Source organism: Anastrepha ludens, chromosome 4 (genome assembly GCF_028408465.1).
Source record: "Anastrepha ludens isolate Willacy chromosome 4, idAnaLude1.1, whole genome shotgun sequence".
In the NCBI taxonomy this organism is placed as follows: domain Eukaryota; kingdom Metazoa; phylum Arthropoda; class Insecta; order Diptera; family Tephritidae; genus Anastrepha; species Anastrepha ludens.
Genome location: NC_071500.1, coordinates 68,827,387 through 68,851,361, shown reverse-complemented (window position 1 = coordinate 68,851,361; position 23,975 = coordinate 68,827,387). Strand labels below are relative to the sequence as shown.

At 38.1% G+C, this 23,975-nt stretch overlaps 2 protein-coding genes across 5 annotated transcripts; both read left to right on the top strand.

Annotated features, from left to right (window-relative positions):
- Nucleotides 1–2,850: 2,850 nt before the first annotated feature.
- Nucleotides 2,851–6,692, top strand: LOC128861863 (uncharacterized). Its single transcript, XM_054100239.1, has 4 exons — nt 2,851–2,922; nt 4,838–4,930; nt 6,287–6,645; nt 6,689–6,692. The coding sequence occupies exons 1-4, from the start codon at nt 2,851–2,853 to the stop codon at nt 6,690–6,692; spliced, it is 528 nt and encodes a 175-aa protein (XP_053956214.1).
- Nucleotides 6,292–23,410, top strand: LOC128859714 (methylcytosine dioxygenase TET). Of its 4 annotated transcripts, none has more exons than XM_054096747.1 (7): nt 6,292–6,814; nt 16,598–19,256; nt 19,323–19,527; nt 19,588–19,751; nt 19,810–20,323; nt 20,419–22,823; nt 22,898–23,104. In XM_054096747.1, the coding sequence occupies exons 1-7, from the start codon at nt 6,788–6,790 to the stop codon at nt 23,011–23,013; spliced, it is 6,090 nt and encodes a 2,029-aa protein (XP_053952722.1). In that variant the 5' UTR covers nt 6,292–6,787; the 3' UTR covers nt 23,014–23,104. The 4 variants fall into 4 exon arrangements, with proteins under 4 accessions (XP_053952722.1, XP_053952721.1, XP_053952719.1 ...); XM_054096744.1 differs by having other exon boundaries at nt 6,706–6,814; nt 20,419–20,894; nt 20,970–23,410; XM_054096745.1 differs by having other exon boundaries at nt 6,706–6,814; nt 20,419–21,368; nt 21,459–23,410.
- Nucleotides 23,411–23,975: the final 565 nt, after the last annotated feature.

Here is a 23,975-nt window from a genome sequence, read left to right as displayed (position 1 = left end):
CTGAACCAATTTGAAAATACCTCCAATACCGATAAATAATATTAGTTTAAAAAAAATTTGAAAAAATGTCCTTAGCTGATAGAAAAGTTTATTTTGAAAAGCCTGCATAATTTTTTTTGAAAATTTTATCAACTAAATCAATTCAATGTGATTTGATTTGCTTTTACTTCTTTTTGGATGATAAGCTTAAGGAAAACTCAACAAAATCTCAGAAATAAGTCAATTTCTAAGGAATCATTGGAGCGGAATTTTCTAATCATCGAAAATTAAGTTATTGACATGACAAAATTTTTCACAAACATTAGCAAACTTCAGTTTCGTTGATTTTATAGAAAAATTGAATTGTGTTTTTAGTGATGGCGTTAAAATTATTGAAATTTATAATGAAAATTGTCGATCTTTAAAACACATATACAACATATAGCAAAATTCTTGATATTTTTGGTGAAAATAATTGTCCAAATGAGTCAAAAGTTGGTGCACAAATTTCAGGAAACTGGTTCTGAGATAAAGAATATTCTGTGTTGAGAATATATTGAAACACTCTTTATATACATACTATATATGTTAATAGTATTTTTTTTTTCAGCAAACAATTTTTGGTTCATCGATATCTATTTGGCCTCCTTCAAAGCAGTCCTTCATCTAATATAGATGCAAATATTACTCACACTCGTCCCAGGGTTGTTCCAGTCCTTGAAACACTTCTGATATGATCTTATTGGTATGGCCTTGAGCCCTTCCAGTGATGCGGTTCTCGTGGCAAATCTCCGCTCTTTCATGAGACTTTTCAGTGGGTGTCAAATGCATACGGGAAATTCGGTGGCTAAAATATGGCATACCGTTTCTGTAAACAATCGCGATCAAGTCATCGATCGAAATAGTTGATTTGGCATCAAATTATAAACAAAATAAAGAAATTAATATAAAAATAAATATTTTATTACAAAAGCTTACAAAAAAGTGTGATCTATAAAATTTTACTCATTGTTGACTGTTATCATCAGTAAAAACCCGTATTATTAAATTTTAAGTATGAACTGAAAATATGTACATTTTGCAAAGCTTTCCTTCATCTAAATTTTAAAATTTCTGTTACAAATTTTGGCTTTATTCCTTACATTTCTCAATGTTGCCATAAATAGTTGTTGTTAAATTTTAAACATTTCTTGCCGATTGGCACACTTTTTCACGTATCGGCAAAAAATCGAAGAACCTACAGTTTGAAGCCGATTCCGAAGTACAGACATTTTTTAATGGCAGAAATACACTCGGAGGTTTGTCATTGCCTAGAACGAGTGACGTCATTATAATTGATCATATGTTTTTTAACAAGCCGCATAGGCATTAAACAGTTGGGAACTTATATCATAAATATGTTTATAGGAAACTTCAGTAAACACGATTTTGTGTAAGCTCAAAATTCACAGCCCGATTTCAATGGATTTTATTTGGTTTAAAAATTTAGTATTGTATAAACCGATTCGCTTAAGTGCATATATGTATATGTGCGTAATCTTCTGGTTTGTAAATTAAACGTCATATAACTAATTTATATCCTTTTCCAACTGCTTATCCCATGAATTGTTTGTCGCAGCTGCTAACGTAGTTAGTTCAACTTGCCTGCTTCCCTTCCGTCCTTTTAGCTTTTTATATGCTTTTATTGGCGTGGAACCTTTTTATAACACAGTTGGAGCGTTTACAGCAACGCAGTAAATTGTCCTACTATATTTATTTTCTACCAACAATGCAACCTAAAGGTATATTTCTGAAAGCTAAACAAATGAACTAGAATTGTATTGAGGAGTTAAGAAATACTTATTAATTCATTTAAGCGCGGTTTTGCTATAAATAAAAAGAAATTAAATTTTCAAAAATTTTCAAAAACCACACAAAAAAATTAATACGCTCTTTAGAGAATGTCTGCAATCGTTTCACACAATGCTCAAGGTTTTTAATACCTTTCCCCGATATTACTAATTATTGGCAAGACATAGCGCAATTTCAAGAAATAATTTAAGTAATTGCTAATTATTCTTGCCTCATTCTTAAAGTTTCTAATACCGTGCACTAAACTGTAATTTCTTTCACCAACTCACGTGGCCGGCAGTTTTCATAACTCAACCAAGCCATTTTCAATAAAAATTTTTACTGCAAATTTCTTCAGGCATTTATAGCGGATGAGCGTTGCCCAATTGGTATAATTTCTGTTTTATCCAAATATTTAAAAAATTATGGACGTGTGGTTTTATTTCTATAATCAGGACTACGTTCTTGTCAGACAGATTAACAGGAGCGAAGAACAGGACGGCGCTCAGCATATCTATAATTTTAACAGAAGCTTTATTTTCAGCTACTTCACTCCAAACCAATATTATATACTTATATATAATTGGCGCTTACACCCTTTTTGGGTGTTTGGCCGAGCTCCTTCTCCTATTTGTGCCGTCCGTCTTGATGTCGATCCACAAATATTCCTAACAGTAAAAACAACTCCTCAACTGGCGGTCGCTATGGCCGATTTGGTGGGAATTTCACAGGTTAGAATCTCCGTGCGTGAAACAAAAAATGAGATAGAAAGATTTTTCTAATAGCGGTCACCCTTCAGTAGACAATGGCAAACCTCCCAGTATATTTTTGCCATGAAAAAGCTCTTCATAAAAACCATATATGTAGGTATATATAAAATCTACTCAAAAGGACTCAAAGCTGCAAATTATTATGTGTGTTATCCCAAACTACGAACTTCTTAACATCCTACTGATAGAAAGAAGTTCACTGGGTTTCCCAATTTAATTAGTTTAAAATCTAAAAATTTTATGGAGCAAGAATTGTGGGATAATAAACCAAATGATGGCTTCTATTGGCGATGTAGAACTAGAGACCACCACTACATTTGCTAGTCTTTCTCCAAAGTGGCAGGTGATGTTTATGATAAACCTCAATATGACAGAAATACACTAAGAAATTTTAATAATAAATCAAAATAAGTTTTACATAACAGTATGCTATTTGGATTCAAAGCATGGAATGTGAATAGGTCGTGCGGAGTACCGGTTAGTATCGTGCGGAGTACCTTTACATGTGGAACATATATTGAGTATGTCAGCGTCGATTCTGGATAAGTAGGGCTTTCCCTTGTTACAATATCCAGAACGTTATTGAGCTGATGCTGTTCGTCTGCGATGACGGCATTCGGCGGTAGGAGACTCCCGATGTACATATGTCGTTTAGTGTCTATCTGTAAACTGTCTGATCCAAGAGTTGTAGTTGTGTTCGATTCTGAATTTCTTCAGTATAGTCGAAAAGATGTATCCTCTCTTGCCTGCGAAGTGGCTCAGTATCCAGCAAATGTCCAGCAGGAATTGCTTGTTGAGCATTTTACTATGCCTCTTAACCGGAAACATAGTAACCTCCTTATAATTATATTTCCTGCTTTCGAGAAAAGTCTCTCGCAAGAGACACAATACTTCATTCTTTCCATTACATTACACTACCTTACATATTTTACGCCCTGTAAATTTATTGGTGTAAATTTTTCGAACTTTTTTAAGCAGAAGGTATTGGAGGCATTGCTAAATCTAAAATGAAAAATGAACGGGAAACAGAAATTTAAATGACCTACTTCAATATAATGGAATGAATTTATGATAAATGATAGTTATAGGGTTGCCATTTAGCAAATGCTGCCAAAAGTATCGATACCAAGTATTACCATGCTCGAAAGAAGCATTGAGCGAAAAAGTTGCCCTCTACATTCGTTAAGATTGTCTAACATCAGGTGTTGTATCAAAAAACCTTTAGTTATCTAGAAGAACTTATAATTCAAAAGATTTATGAGATTGAGGAGCAATCGATTTTTTGTGTAAACGATTTTTCTTATTGCCAATTATATCTAAAGTAGCAGGGATAATTAGATGTGGCTTTAATTTAGACTGAGAGAAGATTTGTTGTCGTCCGATACTACATAATTTTAAAGATATGAACACTTTAATTCGTCCAAAAAATATACAAAAAGTTTAACCGAAAACCGTGGCAAGTTGCGAATCACAAATCTATGCGCATTTTATGTGTTTCTTTATTTATTGTTACTCTCTCAATATGAGTATATGTTGAGAGCCTCGTGCACTAATATTTGTTGACAATTTTTTTATCGTTATTCATTAAAAAAAAAAGTTTCAAGCCAGAAATCATTCAATCAGATTATTTGCATAATTTCTTGTTGAATAACTATGTTCAATGTTTTATTTTTTTATTTTATAATTAGAAATTTTTGTCGTCTATGTAATATGCAAATATTATAGTTGAAATGCACTATCTGTCGCCTAAGTCGACTTGTGCGACCTGGAATATGGGATTAATTAATTTCAATTGGTGTGACGGTGCGTTAAATTCCAATATTAGCAATTAAAATTGCATTTGAAATGCTAAAACTGCTGTCTCGTTAGTAAAAAAAAAATGAATAAAAAATGATTTTATCAGCAACAAAATTTGTTATAATGAGTTCGTTTGTATTAGAGAACGAAAAGTGAACAAACTAAAATAGTTTACGCCATCTAATCCACGCCCTAACAAATGTACGTAATTATGTATGTATTTAAGTAGATATATGTGCAGTTTATTTGCAAGTAAATGTGCATGTACGCGTATAATCATAAATTATATATAAAGTACTTGTATGTGTGTGTTTACAACCCACTCGTATGTACGATTTGCTACTTTTGCATATTAATGTTTGCCTTTTCGTATGTGCATACATATATACGAGTGCATCTGTACCGTTCAATTACATTTTAATTGCGATATTTAATTCATAAAATATGAAAATTACATGTAGAAAACAGACGATCGCTACCCACCAGAGGGTACACCGCAAGCCAATGCCGCAAAGGTCAATCATTTGCACCCACAACAATATGTGGACACACCCGTATAAATGCATATATATATAAGAATATATATATGTGAACACAAAAAGTATAATAAGTTTGTAAGCTCAAACACCAATGGCAAAGGCAACAACCACAACTGCAGCCAACAACAATATACCTAAACGGTTAAGCTGGAATTTATGGCATGAAATTTGTAAGCGCATGCAATTTATCGGCCAACAACACAAGCGAATACACACTTCGACAGCAACATACATTGTACCCACATACATACATACGCATGTATTTATGCATATGATTGTGATGGTAAATGATAGTAAATAAATGTTTTGGTTTAGCTTTTATTACTTTGGCAATTATTTATATTTGACATTTAGTTAATTTGAGATTTTAATAGCAAATAAATTCGAAGTAAATTGCCAAATTGTTGGTGTCACGCCCACAATTTACTGATGCAATTACTGATGTACGCTTGCCACCAATGTAAGAAATTCAAATGCATGGAAATACACACGCTTATATAAAACCGCACATACATACATACAATCTTTCAAATAACTCCACCACTTTTTACTTCTGATGCACGAGTACGATCCACATACGCTCTACTGTTATTCTCTATTTTTAAACCAAATACACCAAATTTCCCTCACAATTGTCGTATAAAAACAACAAATATCATTATATTTTGATCACTGTTTTAAAAACTGTTTGACGAAAATATTTGCACTGTTTTTACTTGTCAGATAACTATAGCATTTACAAAGTTTTTGGAAAAAAAATTCCTTAATTTTTTTGTTTTGGTTTTTTAATAATGCATGCTTCACCATTTTGAATGCACTCAAAAATTCTTTCTTTCATGTATGAATATCAGGATTTATTAAATCTATATCAATTTTCTACCACTTTTCAACCTTAAATCACCCATGCTGTTGAGTTGCCTAGACTTCCCCCAAATGTTTTCAATTGGATTGAGATCCGCAAAGCATGCAAGCCAATCTGAAACTTGGCCATACAACTTGTGGTCCATGAAGATCGCACGAATTTGCTTAGTTTTATGAATGCTAGTATGATACACTGAACATTTTCGTGGACACGAATTATGAATCAAGCACACCTTCAGCTGCATACGCTCCCCATGTCATTAGGCGGCCAGCAACAAAGAAAGAAAAGTTTTGGTTTTTTTACGCAAATACCGCCAGTACCATTAAATCCATCTGAACCATCCAAATTCAAATTTTACTCAACAAAAACAAAGTCTGCAAATAGAAACTTAACTTAAACTTAAATTAAGAATTGCGCCAGAAATTTATATGTATGTACATATTTGTACGCTCTTACAAAATTTTTCCTTTCCTCTTTAATAATTATATCAATCTTGTTTATCTTTATAGGCGCGCGGTCGCAAATCTTCAACCGCCAAATCAAATAAATTAAATGCCGCAACCGGCGCTGCTACCGCCACAGCAGCCGCTTCATCGCCCCGTCAAGCCACAGCGACTGTGACCGCAGCCAATTCGGCTTTAAGTCCATCAGCGCAATCGGCCGCCACTGTTGTGCCGCATCAATCGCCCAATACGAATACCACCCAGAATAATACACTTCTAGGTGCTAATCAGCAGCAGCAACAACAACAATTGAATACGCTGCAGCAACATCAATCGCAGCAGCATTTGCAACTTCAGCAACATAATCAACAACACGTGCAGCAGGTGCAGTCCGGCCAACAATTACAACAGCAACATCAGCAGCAGCAGCAGCAGCAGCAGCAACAACAACAACATCATCAACAACAGCTGACGCAGCAACAGCAACAACAGCACCAACATCAGCAACAGCAGCAGCAGCAGCAACATCAACTGCAACAACATCAAATCACCGCACAAATACAAACCATGAAAGATCAACCGCAACAACCAATGGTGAGTTTTTATATCTGATAAACACTAACGTAACTTTAACTTTAACGTAAACCAAAGTTTTTTCTCGAAGTAAAACAAGAAAACTAGCAAAAATGCAGTTGTAATACACCCAACTATTTGCTTGCATCGTAGACGCGTTCTTTAAAAAAACACAGAACTTTAAAAAATCGTGTAAGACCAAAATCTCTAAATATTTTCCCAAAAAACCGTGCAAAAGACGTAACAATTAAATCCATATTACGGGAATATATAAAATAAATTCACTTTTACTACAAAAAAAAAATGTAAATTAGTGTACAGTGACAATTCAATCAATAAGAACAAAACATATAAAAATTAGAATTGAAATAAAAAACAAAAATAAATGTTGCAACTATTCTTCGCTAATTGATAACAAGTGTGGGCGTTTTTTATCGACTGGACCAAAAATACTATCACCAGTAGATACCAAATGTCAGATATGTCCAATCCATCTGTCGGGTTTTATTCAAATTATTAATGGCTTCTGTTGTAACAAAGTCTGTTATTAGCGACTGTTTTTTGCTTTCTTAAGTTATGTATACACATATACATGGCACAAGATTAACCCTCCTATCGGAAAGGTTATAACTTTTGCAAATGGCGTCGTACGTCAGTAATATTTGAACGTAGGTTCGAATCTCGGTGAAACACCAAAATGAAGAAAACGTTTTTTTTAATAGCGCTCCACCCTCGGCAGGCAATAACAAACCTCCGAATGTATTTCTTCAACGAAAAAGCTCATCATAAAAAATATCTGCCTTTCGGAGTCAGCTTGAATCTGTAGAGCCTTCCATTTGTGGAACAACATCAAGACGCACGTCGTACTAGAAGGAGAAACTCGACCAAACACCCAAAACGGTGTACGCGCCTGTATATATATATATATACCTATAATCCAATCAAAATGTTTTACGAAATTCGCGAGGAAGTGTTTCTGAATATCCCCCATTTTCATAATAAGTTTCAATAATTTTAAAGCATTTTTCTATCGTGTAAATTGAATATCTGTCTACTTGACAAATGTCAAGGATTACTTAGAAAAAGGGTACCATCTAGGAATTTTTCTCTTTTTTGAAAGGCCTTTTATGCTCGTAATACATTTGTCTCTCGGTCCACAAAATTTTCTTTAGATTTTAAGTTAAGGTGATTTACTTCATGAAATATGTATACTTTGGCCATAACTCTTTTTATTTTGCGCCTTGTTATTAATTCTGTTATATTTGCATTATCTTAAACTGACGTAAAAAAGGTGAAACTGTACGCAAACTAAACCGAAAAAAACTTTCTCCAAATTATATTAAAAATCAAACTTTTGCAAAAGTTTTGCCAACGGTAGCGTACAAACTGCACAAACTGAAATGCATTCATACGTACGTATGTATGTTAGTATGTACTATACATAGATACCGTCAACACTTGCAACGCCTAAATAGCTGGTCGTGCCCCAGTGTGCATATGCTTATGTCTGTAGTTCTGCTCTTTCGAAAGAGTTTTTAGTTGAAAGCACTGAAAATTCCTTACAATGTATGAAATTGAATTAAAAATTGTTTCGAAGAGAAAACAAACATAAAATGGAAGAGACGATAAAGGGCACAACTTTTCTGCAGCGAAGTCAATAAATACAACCTTGTGCGCCCAAAGACACCTCGTTGACGAGGGCGTATATAATTGGTTTTTTTAAGTAGTCCATTTACCAGCGGTAATACGAGTATACAGTATGTGCTCGCCATACTCAATATTTACAGCAATATTGTGATCCGGTTATGATAGCCCGTTGCTGATACGCAGTTGATTAGTTGTCCAATATAATATAGCAGAAAATATTTCGCGGCGAACGAGTTACTTCAAAATTTGGATGCTGGGGCCAATAACTTCGTTTTATTTGAATTTAATTTTACACTAAAACCAAAAAAAAGAAAAAACAATAAATAGTAAACTTGAAAGTAGTATTTATTAAATAAAAACTTACATTTCCTCTTCCATTTCAACTCCGCAGAGAAAACTATTGCTCGTGATTAGATAGCGCTGACCATCACATTGTCAACATTTTACTGTCAGAACACGTGACGTTACCGTTTTTACAGAAATTGTGTGGCAGAACGTGGTACCATTTCATAAAAAAAAGTTTTTGTAAGACTACAATTCCATTGGGCCGACTTTGGAGCCCCCCATGGTTGTGCAATTATGAAATTAAATATTATATTAAAAAGTTTTTTCTAATATCGGCTTTTGTGAACCCGGAACCGAAAGAACGAAAAATTCAAATCGGCTTTTGCAGCCACCAATTAATGCATCGACAAAAATCACATGTAATTTACTTGTACACACGAAATTTTGCGTTATTTTACTTTTTACAAATAGAAATCCAATAATTAAATATTCTGATACAAGTTTTTATCAAAGGTCTCATGGCAACTTCCCACTTTTGCTACTTCTACAAATCTTTGATACAAAAAAATAACTCAAAAAATTGTATTGAAAATTGGTCAACCGCTATGGTCGATAACACAACAGCTATTCAGTTGCAAATTTAGAACGCATTAAATTCTCATCCTAAGAAGGATGTGTAGTAGGGAGTGATTTACAATAAATGAACGGCTGATTTTTTTTTTACAAATGAAGCGTAATGGTGCTCACACTCACCAATGTAAACGTACACCTGTATCAGCTGACACGATGAAACAACGGTACTACGGAACGGAACGGTGGTGAGAATTGATTTACATGGGGCTCTCATTAGTTTCATCTTGTCAGCTGATACGGGAGTACGTTTACGTTGGTAAGTGTGAGCACCATAATAAGCAGTAGCCCAGCACGACTCCTCTGGTAACTCAGGATGCGCATATTCAAATTTTCTACAACTCCAGACTGTATGCCAAAGGGCACAGTCATGTTAATTAAGGTCATAAAAAGTTTGTTATCATGTGCCGTTAACTTTCGCCATACACCGAAACAGCATAGCCGGCAGAATATTTGAAGAAGTACGGTCCGATGACTCCGCAAGCCTAAAAACCACAACGAACTCACTGATTCGTGGGTGCACAGTTTTATCTTGAATGACACATAACTTTTCAGCAGCCAAATTTAACAGTTTTGCGTGTTAACGTATACGTGAAGGTGTAAATGTGTAGTATCAATTGTCTGGAAAAAACAATTGCTGTCAAAGAGATGCATCTCCTTTGAAACACCCTATGCATAGAGCAAGGTCGGCATATTTCTGTTATGCGCTGGGATAAAGGCGATGTATTCAAGCTTGTTATACAGGTCGTTGCTTCGTATTGTTCTCTTAAGTCAGCACTGAACACACTTCTTTTATTAAAGGAATATCGCATTTACTTCGTCTCATTCATCTGTACATATGTATGTACATCCTTCTGCACGTTTTTGACATAATTCTATAATTAAACGATAAGAATGCTGAAAAGTCTACCCTTAAAAAATTACCTTATCGCAATTTTGCTTTAAAAGCATTTATTGTGCCTACTTTTTCACCCGCATCCAACTGCGTTGTAACGTTTATTATTTTCGTAGCTAAATAAAAAAACTACTAAAGCATCTTACCTATTGTTACCCGGCAGGAAAGTTGACTTATGAGCTACAAGCGACATAGGAATATACCGAAAAATAAATGTTAAGTTGTGCATGCCTTTGTAAGTGTGAATTATCATTCTTTTTTCAAAATAAAGTTTCATTAAACAAAGTGCTGAAAAAAATTATCAAATCTATACCTCAATAAGTAAATAAAATAATGTAATCAATGCGATATTTTAAACTACCTTGTTCATCATATACTTGATGGAAGTATTAGAGACAAGTTTCCTTTCTGAACACTTTAGTTTTGGCAACCTGAATAAGAGCATCAAATTTCTGTTGTTAATTAAAAAATACTTTAAGACCCTCTCACTGACTCAGATTCCCTCTAGGGCATACATACTATACATATATCTGCATTAATGTATTTGTACAAAAGCAAAACATCACAAAATTCTCCTATGGGAAACTCTCACCTGCTGTCGGGCAGTACGGCAGTAAATTCTCAATCCAAGTATATGTATATCCTATTTTTTTACCGTGGCATTATCTGCATATTCTTTTTTTTACTACATTCATACCCACACATGAATGTAATACTTTAACTTTGAAGGGAGGATTTCTATTCGTTCTTTATAGTTTTTTTCTCATTCTTTTATTCCTACTTTCTCGTTCGCCTCACCAATTTTATCAATAGAATAGAACATAAACAATCAATTTCTGTTATTTTTCTGCGCAATAAAAGTAAAGGATAAAATGAAAGTACATGGTGGGCTAAATAAGACCTACTAATGTTAAGCACAAATAACTTTTTTATTTTTTGACATATTTATTTTTCTCTTTTTGTAGGTTATAATTGAATTGAAGGAAATTTATTATGGAACCCTACAGTACAACACAACGCGTTAAAATTATCGAGTTTTTCTATTCTTGTTAACGATCAATTGTTTTAACCCAGCGTAAATATCGGCAACATTTTAATTCCAGATCAGCTCCCACAGCCTTCATGATTAGGAGTTTGGTCGGTCGTTTTGAGGAACTGGGTTCAGTGTCCGACCGTCCTGGATTAAGTGCCCATCGAAATATTCACACTGAAGACAACGTGGAAACTGTGCGGCAGAGTGTTGCAGATGAACCATCTGTCTCTACTCGCCGTCGTTCTAGCCAATTGGGCATTTCCAGAACGACATTGCGTAGAGTTTTAAAGTTGGATCTTAATATGTACCCATACAAAATTCGAATTGTGCAAGCACTGCTACCACAAGACCACCAACAACGACTACAATACGCTATTCGTTTGACACAATCTGATTTCCAAACATTCAGATTTCCCTTGGCCACCTCGTTCGCCAGATTTGACTGCGTCCGACTTCTTTTTATGGGGATATTTAAAAGACAAAGTGTATCTTAATAAACCAGAGGCTATTAGACAACTGAAGCAAAATATTCGAGACGAAATACTGAGCCTTCAACCAGAAACATTATGTGTAATGGAAAACGCGTTAAAAAAAACCAATCTTTGTATCGAGAAAAATGGTGGACATTTGTCTGATGTAATATTTCATACATAATTTCCATAAAATATATTCAATGTATAAAAACAATTAACCAAAATAAATGATTATTGCAAAAGCTATTTGTGTTTAACATTAGTAGGTCTTATTTGGCCCACCCTGTATATGAAAGACGAAATAAAAAAATAAAAATGCTAAATATATCTACATAAATACAAAAGTGATATGTGTACGAAGCGACACTAAAATTGCCCGGAGAATAATTCTCTATGAAGCAGAATCAGGAATAAAATATGTATCAGTTCTTGATGCCCCTACAACGATCTAATATCAAGAAAAGTTATATAAATACAAATATATCCCCAATAACACTGCGATCGACGCCATTACTTTACTGTAGTCTTATTTAAATTTTTTGACGTGATAACGTCTTATAATTCGATTTAGCCGGCTGCACGCACGAAAAAATGTGTCGTTATCTTGCTCATTCGTCGTTATCTTGCTTATTCGTCGTTACCTTGCTTGAACTGCAAGCGAGAGCGCGGAACGAACGACAAAGAGCACAATCGACCCCCGCGTTCGGCAACGTTCGGCATCTGGCTCTGTCCTACTTGAGTGAGCAAATATATGTATGTATGTATATGCGCATATGTATGTATATAAATTCACATATTTGTATTTGCATATGCGTTCTTCCTGTGTGTATGGTAATGAACCATTTCTCTGTTGAGAATAGGACGATGATAGGAAAAGTAGGAAATGAAAGTGTAATGTGTCTTGAAAAAGGCAAATCGATGATGGTGCCTCTTAGTGTTGTTGACTTATTAACGTCTGATGCACAATCGAAATTGAACATATCTTTCATGAATTTGATAAATCTTTCGTAATTTTTCACGTTTGTGTAAATGTAAATTGATCAATTCCATTTCGATTCCATTTACCTCCTTCTCTTACTATATGTACAAAATATCTATCAAACAAATAAAATTATAAATTAAATCGTGCATACTATGATTGAGATATAGAAGATACCGCCTACTAATAAAAAAATGTTTAATTAAGGCACCTATTTATGTAATTTTTGAAAGCCCTTTTGTTAAGCAAAAACTGCGTATAACAATAATACAGTTTGTCCAATAGTAGCGTGACCGACATACCCCAGAAACTATTTGTCCAATTCAATTCTAACAAACTGCGTTCTGCTTATAATACTTGTTATACGCAATATATTCTAATATATAACATATACTCACATCTATAAAGGCTCCAAATAAGCCGATTTCCCTTGATAACTGTTTGACCGTCCATATTTGTTTTCTTTGAGTTTTTGCTTAATTATCGCCCAAATCTTTTCAATAGCTTTAAGCTTCAGGCTACTGTAACGGCCAATCCAACATTTTTATACACACCTTCGGCTCGATGCTTGGGATTGTGGTCTTCTTGTGAAATACAAAGTAGGCGTACTAGCCTACATCTTCGCAGGTAATAATGCTTTTTTTCATCAAAACTACATTCAAATTGGCGGTAAACACAATTAAGCGCCCAAATCCTTTTTCAGAGAAACAGCCCCAAACATGACCTTAACTGGATGCTTAACAGTTTATCGAAGTCGTCTATTATCAGCAGTTCACTAGAATCGATGTGTGTGTCTATTCGGAAAATTCATCCCTAAATTACCCTTAGCCCTTGAAAGTGGTTTTTCAATGTGCGGTAATGAGAGCAGTAATGTGAGCTTGAGGTCTTCTGCCTACAAAAATCCTCGAAGCGTAAGCCACATTTACAGCACTTTTTCTTAAGACTGCTTCAGTTTCACGCAACGATAAGTTCGGCTTTGTCACACACAAATCAATAATCTCCTGATCTTCCTCTTGATTGTTTTTTTTTTTTTTGCCTTATCCGGGGAAGTCATCAACGTTTTTAACTTCGTTATACCGTTGCACCCTTTCATTTATGAACGTCGTCGACTTTCACAAATATTTTCCTGTAGATGCACGCAACATTTTTGGACCTTTGCGGTCTCTGTACACACCCCTGCCCTGAAATCTGCCATAAATCATTTTTCATGTGCGGGATTCATTTTGTAAAAACAACGTACGCCTTCTAAATTTCGAATTGCGAAATCGATACGCGTATTGAGCAGCATTTACATACATGTTTTGTAACAGAACTCTAATTTTGAATTTTGCCGGTTACGCTTCTATGATATTACAAAGACTACCTATTGTCCTACAAATGGTTGGACGTTCAGTTTTATGCCTCCGATCGGCAGATAGTTTTTATAGAAAGACTCTGAAGCGTGACATTTCTTGCAGATTTATTTCGATTCCTTTAAAAAAGCAACAACTAATTATATAAAAAGCTTTATGAACCAAAATCAGGCAGCAATTTTTTGCATCAAAGAGGAATGTTGTTATTGCAGTAAATCATATTTTGCGAAACAAATAAAGACTAGCGACCGAATTATATAATATAAATGCTTACATACATATGTATGTATGCACATATATTTATTGCAACCGTATACAATGTACAGATGTACATATACATATATGCATCCGTATCATGAATCCAGGTAGCTGGTGTTTTTTTTTAAATAAGCAATAAACAACAATAATCGCATCAGAAGGTGTGCTTTTGCAAGCATTTCTCTTCTATGTATATTTATATAAAAGTGAAAGTGTTTGTATTAATGCATATTCTGAATGTTGACATCTGTTATATTTTTTGTAAACATACGCATGTAAATATACTCATACTCGCATACGCACAGATTGAACACAAGGAGCAAGCTCCAATTTCACTATGCGTTTCACTTTTATATAAATACACAAATTTTCATAATTTCATCAACTTATACAAGTGGTTGGGTATGTATCCAGTAGCAAACTTTTTATAATTTACTTAGGTCTGCCTGCTTCCATACCCATGCCATCCAGTTTAGATCCGTTAGTGTACCAGATCTAAGATCCTTCCCCGATCATTGGTATTTTTACTCTTAACCAAGTATTATCCTGTAGAGCTTGTTTAAGAATAATTCCCGTAGCTTGGGGTCTACGAGAAACGGAGTAATCCAATCATAACGACCTCGAAAGTCACAACTTTTTATGACCGCTATGGGGGATAATCGCAAAGCACACCAAGAAACATTACTTTCTGTTCCTATGACGTAAGAAAGTTCGAAACTAAACATAGACTAGTATCGCCAGTGGCCGAAAACTCGGCCAATAACAATTCTCACTGTAAGTAGAAGGTTTTATCCAAATTCAATTGAACTATGTAATGTGACTAAATAACTAAATAGCGTGTAACTAGTGACTAAATGACTAATAGCGATGGCGATACATAAAAATTGTTTTAAAATTTGCAGCGATTGAGATTTTACTTTTTATGTCTAATTTTCCAATACCTAAAGCTATTCACCTGACGTCCTGATGTTGTTCCACAAATGGAGGGATCTACAGTTTTAAGCCGACTCCGAACGGTAGATATTTTTATGAGGAGCTTTTTCATGACAGAAATGCACTCGAAGGTTTGTCATTGCCTGCCGAGGAGCGACCGCTATTAGAAAAATGTTTTTCTTAATTTTGGTGTTTCATGGTGTTTGGTGAATTCCGAATGGTAGTCACGCACCAACCCATTCGGCTATGGCGGCCGCCATAGTCAACTGATACTGCAAAAAAAAAACGGAAGACCCTTTTCATCTACTTTTTTGAAGAAAATATGGTCCAATGACACCCCCAGATCACAAAGCTTACCAAATAGTAACACGAAAGGAATGTAAGATAATTTTTCAGCAACATTTGATCTTCTTTTCAATGAGTAGCTGGGTCAATTGACTAAAATTTGGTTGGATGAATATAACAACCGAAAATGTTCACAATTTTGCAGAATATTGTTTTCGCAGTGCGTTTTAATTTTTCTGCCTAAAATCTGTCAAAAGTGTCAATATCAAACTGTGACAGCTGTCAAAATAAAAGTATGCTAAAGAAGGAATACAAACTGGAACACGATATTTCCTGAATTAGTAAAGATTGCAAAATTAAGTCGGCAAACCCTCGCTAGATTATATGCAGGTGTGCGCTAAATATTTATGTCAAACATCACACACTAATCTTACCCTTTTTCTGGCTTACACACGTACAGATATGTATACGTGGTACACTCTTGCATTTTAATGTTAAATGAAATTTAGGTACACAAATACTACACACATATGTATGCACATAACTACCCTTACGTATATACATACAATCATACTCGTACATTTTCGCGACACTAGTGCTGCCCCTTGCCAATTCGACGGATACGCTTTATCAGTTCTGGAGGTGTATCATAGCGCATCGTTTTAAAACTCACCCTTTCACAGAGTATGTTGATTTTCGTGCAGATGCTTAAATTTTGGAAATTAATCACTCGTCGTTTTGACAGTAATATTTAGCACCGCCTAGGGTGGCATTAAGGAATGAAAAATGATAGCTTTATGTGTGTAAATATTTTATGTACTTATACACTCAATTGTAAATTTGCAGCGTCTTAAGCTATTGCCGTTAAATGCATACATATACATATGTGCGTATTTTTAAAGAATCCTGTGTATATAATGCATACTATAAATATTAAAAACTGCTCAATAAACCTCTAATTTTAGGACTATATAACATATGCATACATACGTACATATATTGACATTTCGCTATCTGGCCATCTTTCTTTTTAGGCACCAATGGCCTTCTACCCCACATGGCAGGCTGACCCCTCGCAGGGTTGGCAGAATCAGTTTATCCAGCAAATCCCCCAGAACACGCCACCCATTACGTCGCTTAACTCGCTGGATTTCCAAACGCAATCATATGCTTACCCATCAAATGGATATGTGCAGACCGGCCTCGGATTCGATCCGAATTATGGACGTTCTCCATATGGTGCTCCGGTACAACGTTACGACTTCCAGAGTCAGCAATTGTCGACTGCGCCCATCAATCAAGTGGGTCTTCAGGGTGTTGGTTTCAGTCCGGCCGCCGTTACATATGCTGGTCAAGTATCGACAGCTCCAGCTCCGCCTGCAGTGGGATTGCAACAGCAACAACACTTGGGCGTGTCTGGTGATTTGAATAAAACGATGTCGGGAAACGACACGCCTGGATATCCGCGAGTGAGCAGCGTGCCGCCGCGCTCACTCAATTGTAACGGGTATTCAGGCGACTACAGCGGCTCAAGTCAGCAGCAAGCGACTGCATCAAACAGCAGTTCAACTACGGTAGCAGGTTCTACTCTTGCCGGCAGCAACTCGAACACCACACCACTCAATGGTGGTCAAACTACAGCAGCTCCGTCATCAGCTCCAACCGATGCATCACCGATGCAACCGCCTAGCGTTCCAAATGTACCACAATCACCCACTCGTAGTCTGATGCAGCAACAACAACAGCAGCAACAACAGCAACAACAACCCCGCCATGTATCCCAATCACCAAACCATATTCCTCAATCACCCAACGGCAATATGCCATCGACTCAACAAACCTATGGCACCAACATTCCACCCTCGCCACATCACAATTCCATGCACCAGCAACAACATCAGTCGCAGAATCACATTGCATCGCCACCGCAATCGCAGCAGCAACAACAGATGCAACAGGACTGGAGTTGGAGCAGCCAGCCACAGCAGACATCTGCTGTCAGTGCGGCAAACGATCCTTACCAGCAGGGTGAACGCGTGAATCTCAATACGCGAATTAAATCAATGATACTTCGAAAGAATGATCCCAAAGATCCACTCGCGAATGCGCCCAGCGATCTACATATGTCAAGCAATCCAGGTGCTCTTGGCTCCAGCCCTAATGCGCTGGGGGCATCGCAACAACCACAGACCGGTCATTTTTTATCGTTTAGCCACCATCTCCGCGGCGATTCAGTAATGAACGCCAATGGTACGACTGGTTCTAACGTGTCCGCTACCCAATCTTCACAACAGCAACAACAGCAAATGCAGGGCATTCAAACGTCCAATAGTGGGGGTCTGACGTCCGGACATAGTACATTAGCACCGGAACCAATAGGAGGTGGTGGCGATCAAATATGGAAGCCACACCATACAAACTCGTTCAAGAAACCAGTGGCAAGTAGTTTCCCAATACCCGAACACCACCATCAACAACAGCATACTACAATTAGTCACGGTGGGCACACCACCATTGCACACACTGAAGCCCAACCGAAAAAATCTAGCCGTAAAAGTAAAAGTCGAGCAGCAGCAGCGGAAGCAGCTGAGCTTGATAAGAATAGCAATGATCCTGGTGGTGGATTGCATGGTCCTCTACATGGTTCACATAGTATAAAATCATTGGATAAGACTGGCTATCCTTCCTCACATGGCTATCCACCGCCGCAGCATCCCGATTACCATACCCCCTACATCAAAACTGAGCCCGGTCTCTTGCCTGCCCAACACACCAAAATGGAAGGATATGAACGCAACTATCAGAATTTTATACAATATGCGGATTTTTGTCAAAATGAGGTACAAGGCATGCCATCACAACAGCAACACCATCAAAATCAGCAAGATTATGCGAGTTATCACAACTCTCCTTACTACGGCAGCTCCAGCTCATTCCAGCAGAGTTACCAACAAAACTTCGTACCAGGCTATCAGCATTCATCTGCAGGCATGGGCTATGGCAGTACGCACGGCATGCATCCGCATCATTCAAGTTCATTAAGTCATTCTAGCCACCTGAAAGCGTCTAATGGCCCTTTAATGAAATCCAGTAATAGTGCCGGGTTGCATCATCACAACAATCATTTGATGGATATTGACCGAAAACCAGATACCAATAGCATTATACCATTACCCACTAACTACGAGAAAGACATCCCAGCACATGCCTATCCAATACCACCTCATCGGTATCCTCTAGGGCCAGGCCCGTCACATTTGGGACACAACATGATTGAGCCTAAAATTGAAGATATGAGTGCACTATCTCATAACTCCGGGTATCCATTTTTAGGCGAGGGTGGTCCAGCGACCATTAAAAATAGCAGTGGCTTTTCTTGTTGTCGTCAAGGCAGCACCCGTACGCCCACCGCCGAGCACCTCAAGGAAGGTACTTGCATAGGCATACAGACCAAAGATGAAATTATGGAGGAGGCAATAGAGGAGCCAGAAATAAACAACGTTGTGAAACCTAAAAAGAAAGGGGCGACAAAGCAAGAAGAAAATGAAATTGTAGTTAAACACGAAAAAATCAATCCTTTGTTTGATACCTCCGACAGGCTAGAAAAAGGCAATAAGACGGAGATACCAGAGTGTGAATGTTTTCATTCCGACAAAAATCCGCCCGAACCTGGAACATACTATACCCATCTCGGTGAGTCGTAATGTGAGACCAAGCATGTGCGAAAATAAAAACACTAAAACCTTCTCATTTATTTAGGTACTGCTTCAACTTTGGCCGACTTGCGTAGAGAATTCGAAGAACGTTGTCAAATATCTGGTCGGCAGCTCCGTATAGAAAAAATCATTTACACGGGCAAAGAAGGTAAAACCACACAAGGTTGCCCGCTTGCTAAATGGGTTATCAGACGTGCCGATCCAGAAGAAAAAATTTTGGTTGTTGTAAAAAAGCGGCCTGGGCACAGGTAAAGAAAAATTTAATTTTTAAGGTTCCTTCATTTATAACTCAATTTTTTGTTTAACAGGTGCGTCGCAGCTTTCATAATAGTTTGTATGGTGGCTTGGGATGGTATGCCGCGCCTTGAGGCAGATAATGCATATAAAAATTTAATACCAAAGCTCAATAAATTCGGACTTCCAACAACTCGCCGTTGTGCCACAAATGAAAGCCGCACTTGCGCGTGTCAAGGTAAGTATCTTTTCCATTCTTGTTAAGTGTTTTTCCTAATTCAATTTTCATGCAATAGGCCTTGATCCTGAAACTTCCGCTGCCTCCTATAGTTTTGGCTGTTCTTGGTCCATGTATTATAATGGATGTAAGTATGCGCGCTCAAAGACAGTGCGTAAGTTCAGGCTCTCCGTTAAAAGTGAGGAATCCGCCATCGAGGACCATATGAACCTATTAGCCACAGTTCTGGCGCCCCTCTTCAAGCAAGTATGCCCTCGATCGTATGACAATCAAACCAAGTATGAGAAGGAAGCAACAGACTGCCGTCTCGGACTAGAAACTGGAAGACCTTTCTCAGGTGTTACCGCTTGCCTCGACTTTTGTGCCCATGCTCATAGAGATTTGCATAACATGCAAGACGGCTGTACGGTACAGGTAGCTCTACTGAAGCCATCGAACCGTGACGGCCGACCGCCTGACGATGAGCAACTGCATGTCCTACCCCTCTATACCATGGACACAACGGACGAGTTTGAAAGCATGGAAGGCCAACGTGAGAAACATCGCACCGGTGCGGTACAAGTATTGGACAAGTGAGTGTAGTGTTGAGTTTTAATAGCTGCCCTTGTGTAAACCATATAGAAAAAGAACTTCCAATAATGCCTGTCTGGTTTTATTACACTTTCAGATTCCCCTGCGAAGTACGTGTTCGATCTACACCGCTCATACCTTGCCGGCGTCATGGAAAGAAGCGCAAAGAAGACGAAAATGTCGCACCAGAAGCAGAGGCCACCGCTTCTACTACCGCCACTACGCCCACGACACCAACGCCTGCTGCTACAACGCAATCACCAATCAACTCCGCTAATGCCAGCAATGCCAATAGTCAAGCCAACAACGCCGGTAACAACAACCCTACGGTTTCAATCAATGGCAAGAAAGAAAATGGAAGCAACAGTAAGTCTAAGTCCAAATCGAAATCGGCCGCAGCCGGTAATACCGCCGCCACGACGCCATTGTCAGCACCTCCATCGACCCCTTCACCAAGGTGTCAAACTCCAGTGACCAACAATCCCAGTCCTGCTGGAAGCGCTTTCACTACGCCGCCAGTGAATAACGCCAACAATCCTCATATTAACACCGCTGTAAACAATCCGGCCGGAGGTAACCCACCCAATCAACTTATGTCGTCCAATTCTAGTCTAATGAATATGGCGACTATGATTGATACCTTCACAGATGCCCAATTGCAATCCAATCAGATCTCAAGTACAGTGCTCGATTCGCCCTACTCATACGACTACCAGACTGGTTCCTATATAGATTCACGAAACTACTACGGAAACTGGCCACCACCGCATGCAACGCACACTACACATGCCGTTAGTATGGGCTCGGCACCAGGTGCTACGGCCGCACCAATGGCACCTCCGCAAGGCAACGTTCACCATACCACTACCGCACCACAAACACCTCACCATGACACGAACACCACTTATGGAAACAGCTACAATAACTTACCGACAGCTGGCAGTCAACAATTAACGCAAGTGCATGATGTACGTGGGGAGGTAAAGAGCCGCGGCAGTGAAGAAAACCCTGACTCCACCACTATAGTTAATAATACTTTAATTGAAAGTAAGTTAACCACACTCACTCCATTGACACCAATGACTAATCTAACTCAACAACACCATCATCCTCACCATCACGCTGCGCCCATTGAAGAAGGTTTTGTCAAACCAAAACCACCGGCAGACTATCAGTACACTCAGTACCCGAGTAACTATCAAATGTATCCGCCACCACATTCGGCCTATTCGGCGTACGACGCGTACCAGAATATGAACTACAACTATGGCTATCATCAAGCATACTCACCTTATAGCATGTATCCACAGCAGACGCCGCCGCCCACACCACCGCCGCCATCGCCAAACTGGAACATGTACGGCCATCATCAAAGTACCGCTTCCCCGACTGCATACGCTACAACAGTACTGCCTCCAAATGGTGGATCCCATCAACACTCGTCGTTAGCGACCGCTACACAACAGGCGCAAACGCAAATGCCCCCGTCTAACGGCAATCTGAAGCCCACACTTCCGACACCAGTAGCGCAACCCACCCCAGTAGCAGACCCCCAACAAATGCAAGTGCAAGCACAAACGCTTCTACAAGCACAAACTCATATACCAGTGGTGCCACCACAAACTTTGCTCCCTGATCTCAATAATACCAACGCTCAGTCTACGCCAATAAGCACAGACCTTACAAACTCAGCCCCTACGACTGCTATCAACGTAACTTCGCCAAATGCAGCAAACCCAACAGTTGCAACGCCAATATCAGCCATTAACAATGATAGCAGCAACAACAGTACTAGTAACAGTAATGATAATAGCAATCCAGCAACAGCGACTGCATCCACGACTGAAAACGGTGCAAGTACGGGAACCAGCACCAACACAACGACAACAAGTACTACAACTACTTCCACGGCTGTAGCGACCACTTCTAACCCGAACAAATTGGAACCAATTGGGGAAGTGACTGAAATTAATGACAATTACGAAGCATTCGCTGATCCGCAAATGGGTGGTGTGGCCATAGCACTCAATCATGGTAGCGTATTAATCGAGTGCGCCAAGCATGAACTACATGCAACAACTGCACTACGCAATCCCAATCGGCATGAACCGACGCGCATGACTCTTATATTTTACCAGCATCGTAATCTTAATCGAGCGCGGCATGGTATCGATGAGTGGGAAGAAAAGATGCGTGTGAAAAAGATCAATACGGACCTCGATAACAAAGCCAAAGAAGAACGCGAAAAGTTGAAGAAGGAACGGGAAGGAGGTGGCGAAGAAGATGACGACGGCGGCGAAGGAGCGCTTCCCAATGGCACAGCGCAAAGTACCGGCAACAGCGGCAAGAAGGATGGTACCAATACAAACAATGGCAATGGTAATAGCAATGGTTCTGCAGCATCCTCGGAGACAACTACGACGACGGCAATATCGGTGACAACAGCAACTACGAAGAACGGCGGAAGTGGCGGCTCTGCTGGCAAAAAGAAAAAGGATTCGGGTAAGAAGAATGCAAACTCAAATGCAAATGTGAACGAAATTGCTAATGAGAATTCTGCTTCTTCCGTTGAGCAGGCAAAAAACGAGAAAGTTGCACTCCACGCGCCAACACTAACAACAACCTCTTGGACGACCCAATTCCCTATGCATCCGTGTGTGGTTACGGGACCTTACCAGGAGGGCAACACTAGTCCGACATCAGCAGCAGCACAGCAGCAGGAATCGCAGCCCCACCAACAACAACAACAACATCATCAGCAGCAGCAAATGCATATGCAACAACAACAGGAAATGCCAGCTTAAGTTCATAGCTTGCTTGCGAGAGTCCGCCAAGTGGAGAGTGCAATGGGCAAAGATGCTGCTCAAAATATGTGTTTCGAGCATTTCTGAGCTATTTTCGATTTTTTAGGCTTGAGGGATGCACAGCTCTGCCGAATATTGGCGTAGTAAATATTTAACACGTTGAGTGCCATATTTTTTTTTTTTTTTGGAGGGTTTGAAAGTTACTAGGAAAACAGATGTAATGAAACCAAAAGAACCATTTTTTAACGGAGGTAATTTTAATAAAGCCAAGATCACAACACTAAAGCGCCGTAGCCATTTTGAATTTGATAAGTTCATACATATGTGCTTACGTGTACACGCATTTATTATTTAATACTTTTGCATGCGCTCGTATGAGGATCCAGAAGGAGAGCTTAAGATAACAGAAGAAAACAGAACTAAATTTTCAAACACATCAAACAATTTAAATTTGCAATCAATATTCACTCATACACAAACCGAACTAATTGATTTCTAATTCATGCAAGCAACTAGCTAAACTATTTTTATATTTGATTTATAAAGACTTGTAACTTTTAATACATGAATTCAGAAGTCTTATCGTTAATCCACTGAAAATTAATATATATATATTTTTAATAATAGTTGAATATTAAAGTTTTAGACTTCGCAACTTAAATCAATATTAACATTTAATTGCGCAGTAGCTGAAAGGCAAGCAACAAGTTTACGCATATATTTGGTATGAAAAATTGTACACTTTTGGTTATTTTTGCCATCATGTAAAATAGTTAAAAGAAAACGTAATGATTCAGATTTAAGTTGACACCTTACAAAACTACTATTAAGAGAAATTGAATACTCTATA

Coding starts and splice junctions, on each gene's coding strand:
- LOC128861863 (XM_054100239.1), top strand. CDS start 2,851: ATGATGGCTTCTATTGGCGATGTAGAACTAGAGACCACCACTACATTT. Junction 2,923..4,837: donor GTCTTTCTCCAAAGTGGCAG/GTGATGTTTATG, acceptor AATTACATGTAG/AAAACAGACGATCGCTACCC. Junction 4,931..6,286: donor AACAATATGTGGACACACCC/GTATAAATGCAT, acceptor TTATCTTTATAG/GCGCGCGGTCGCAAATCTTC.
- LOC128859714 (XM_054096746.1), top strand. CDS start 6,788: ATGAAAGATCAACCGCAACAACCAATG. Junction 19,528..19,587: donor AAAAAGCGGCCTGGGCACAG/GTAAAGAAAAAT, acceptor TTTGTTTAACAG/GTGCGTCGCAGCTTTCATAA. Junction 19,752..19,809: donor CCGCACTTGCGCGTGTCAAG/GTAAGTATCTTT, acceptor TTCATGCAATAG/GCCTTGATCCTGAAACTTCC.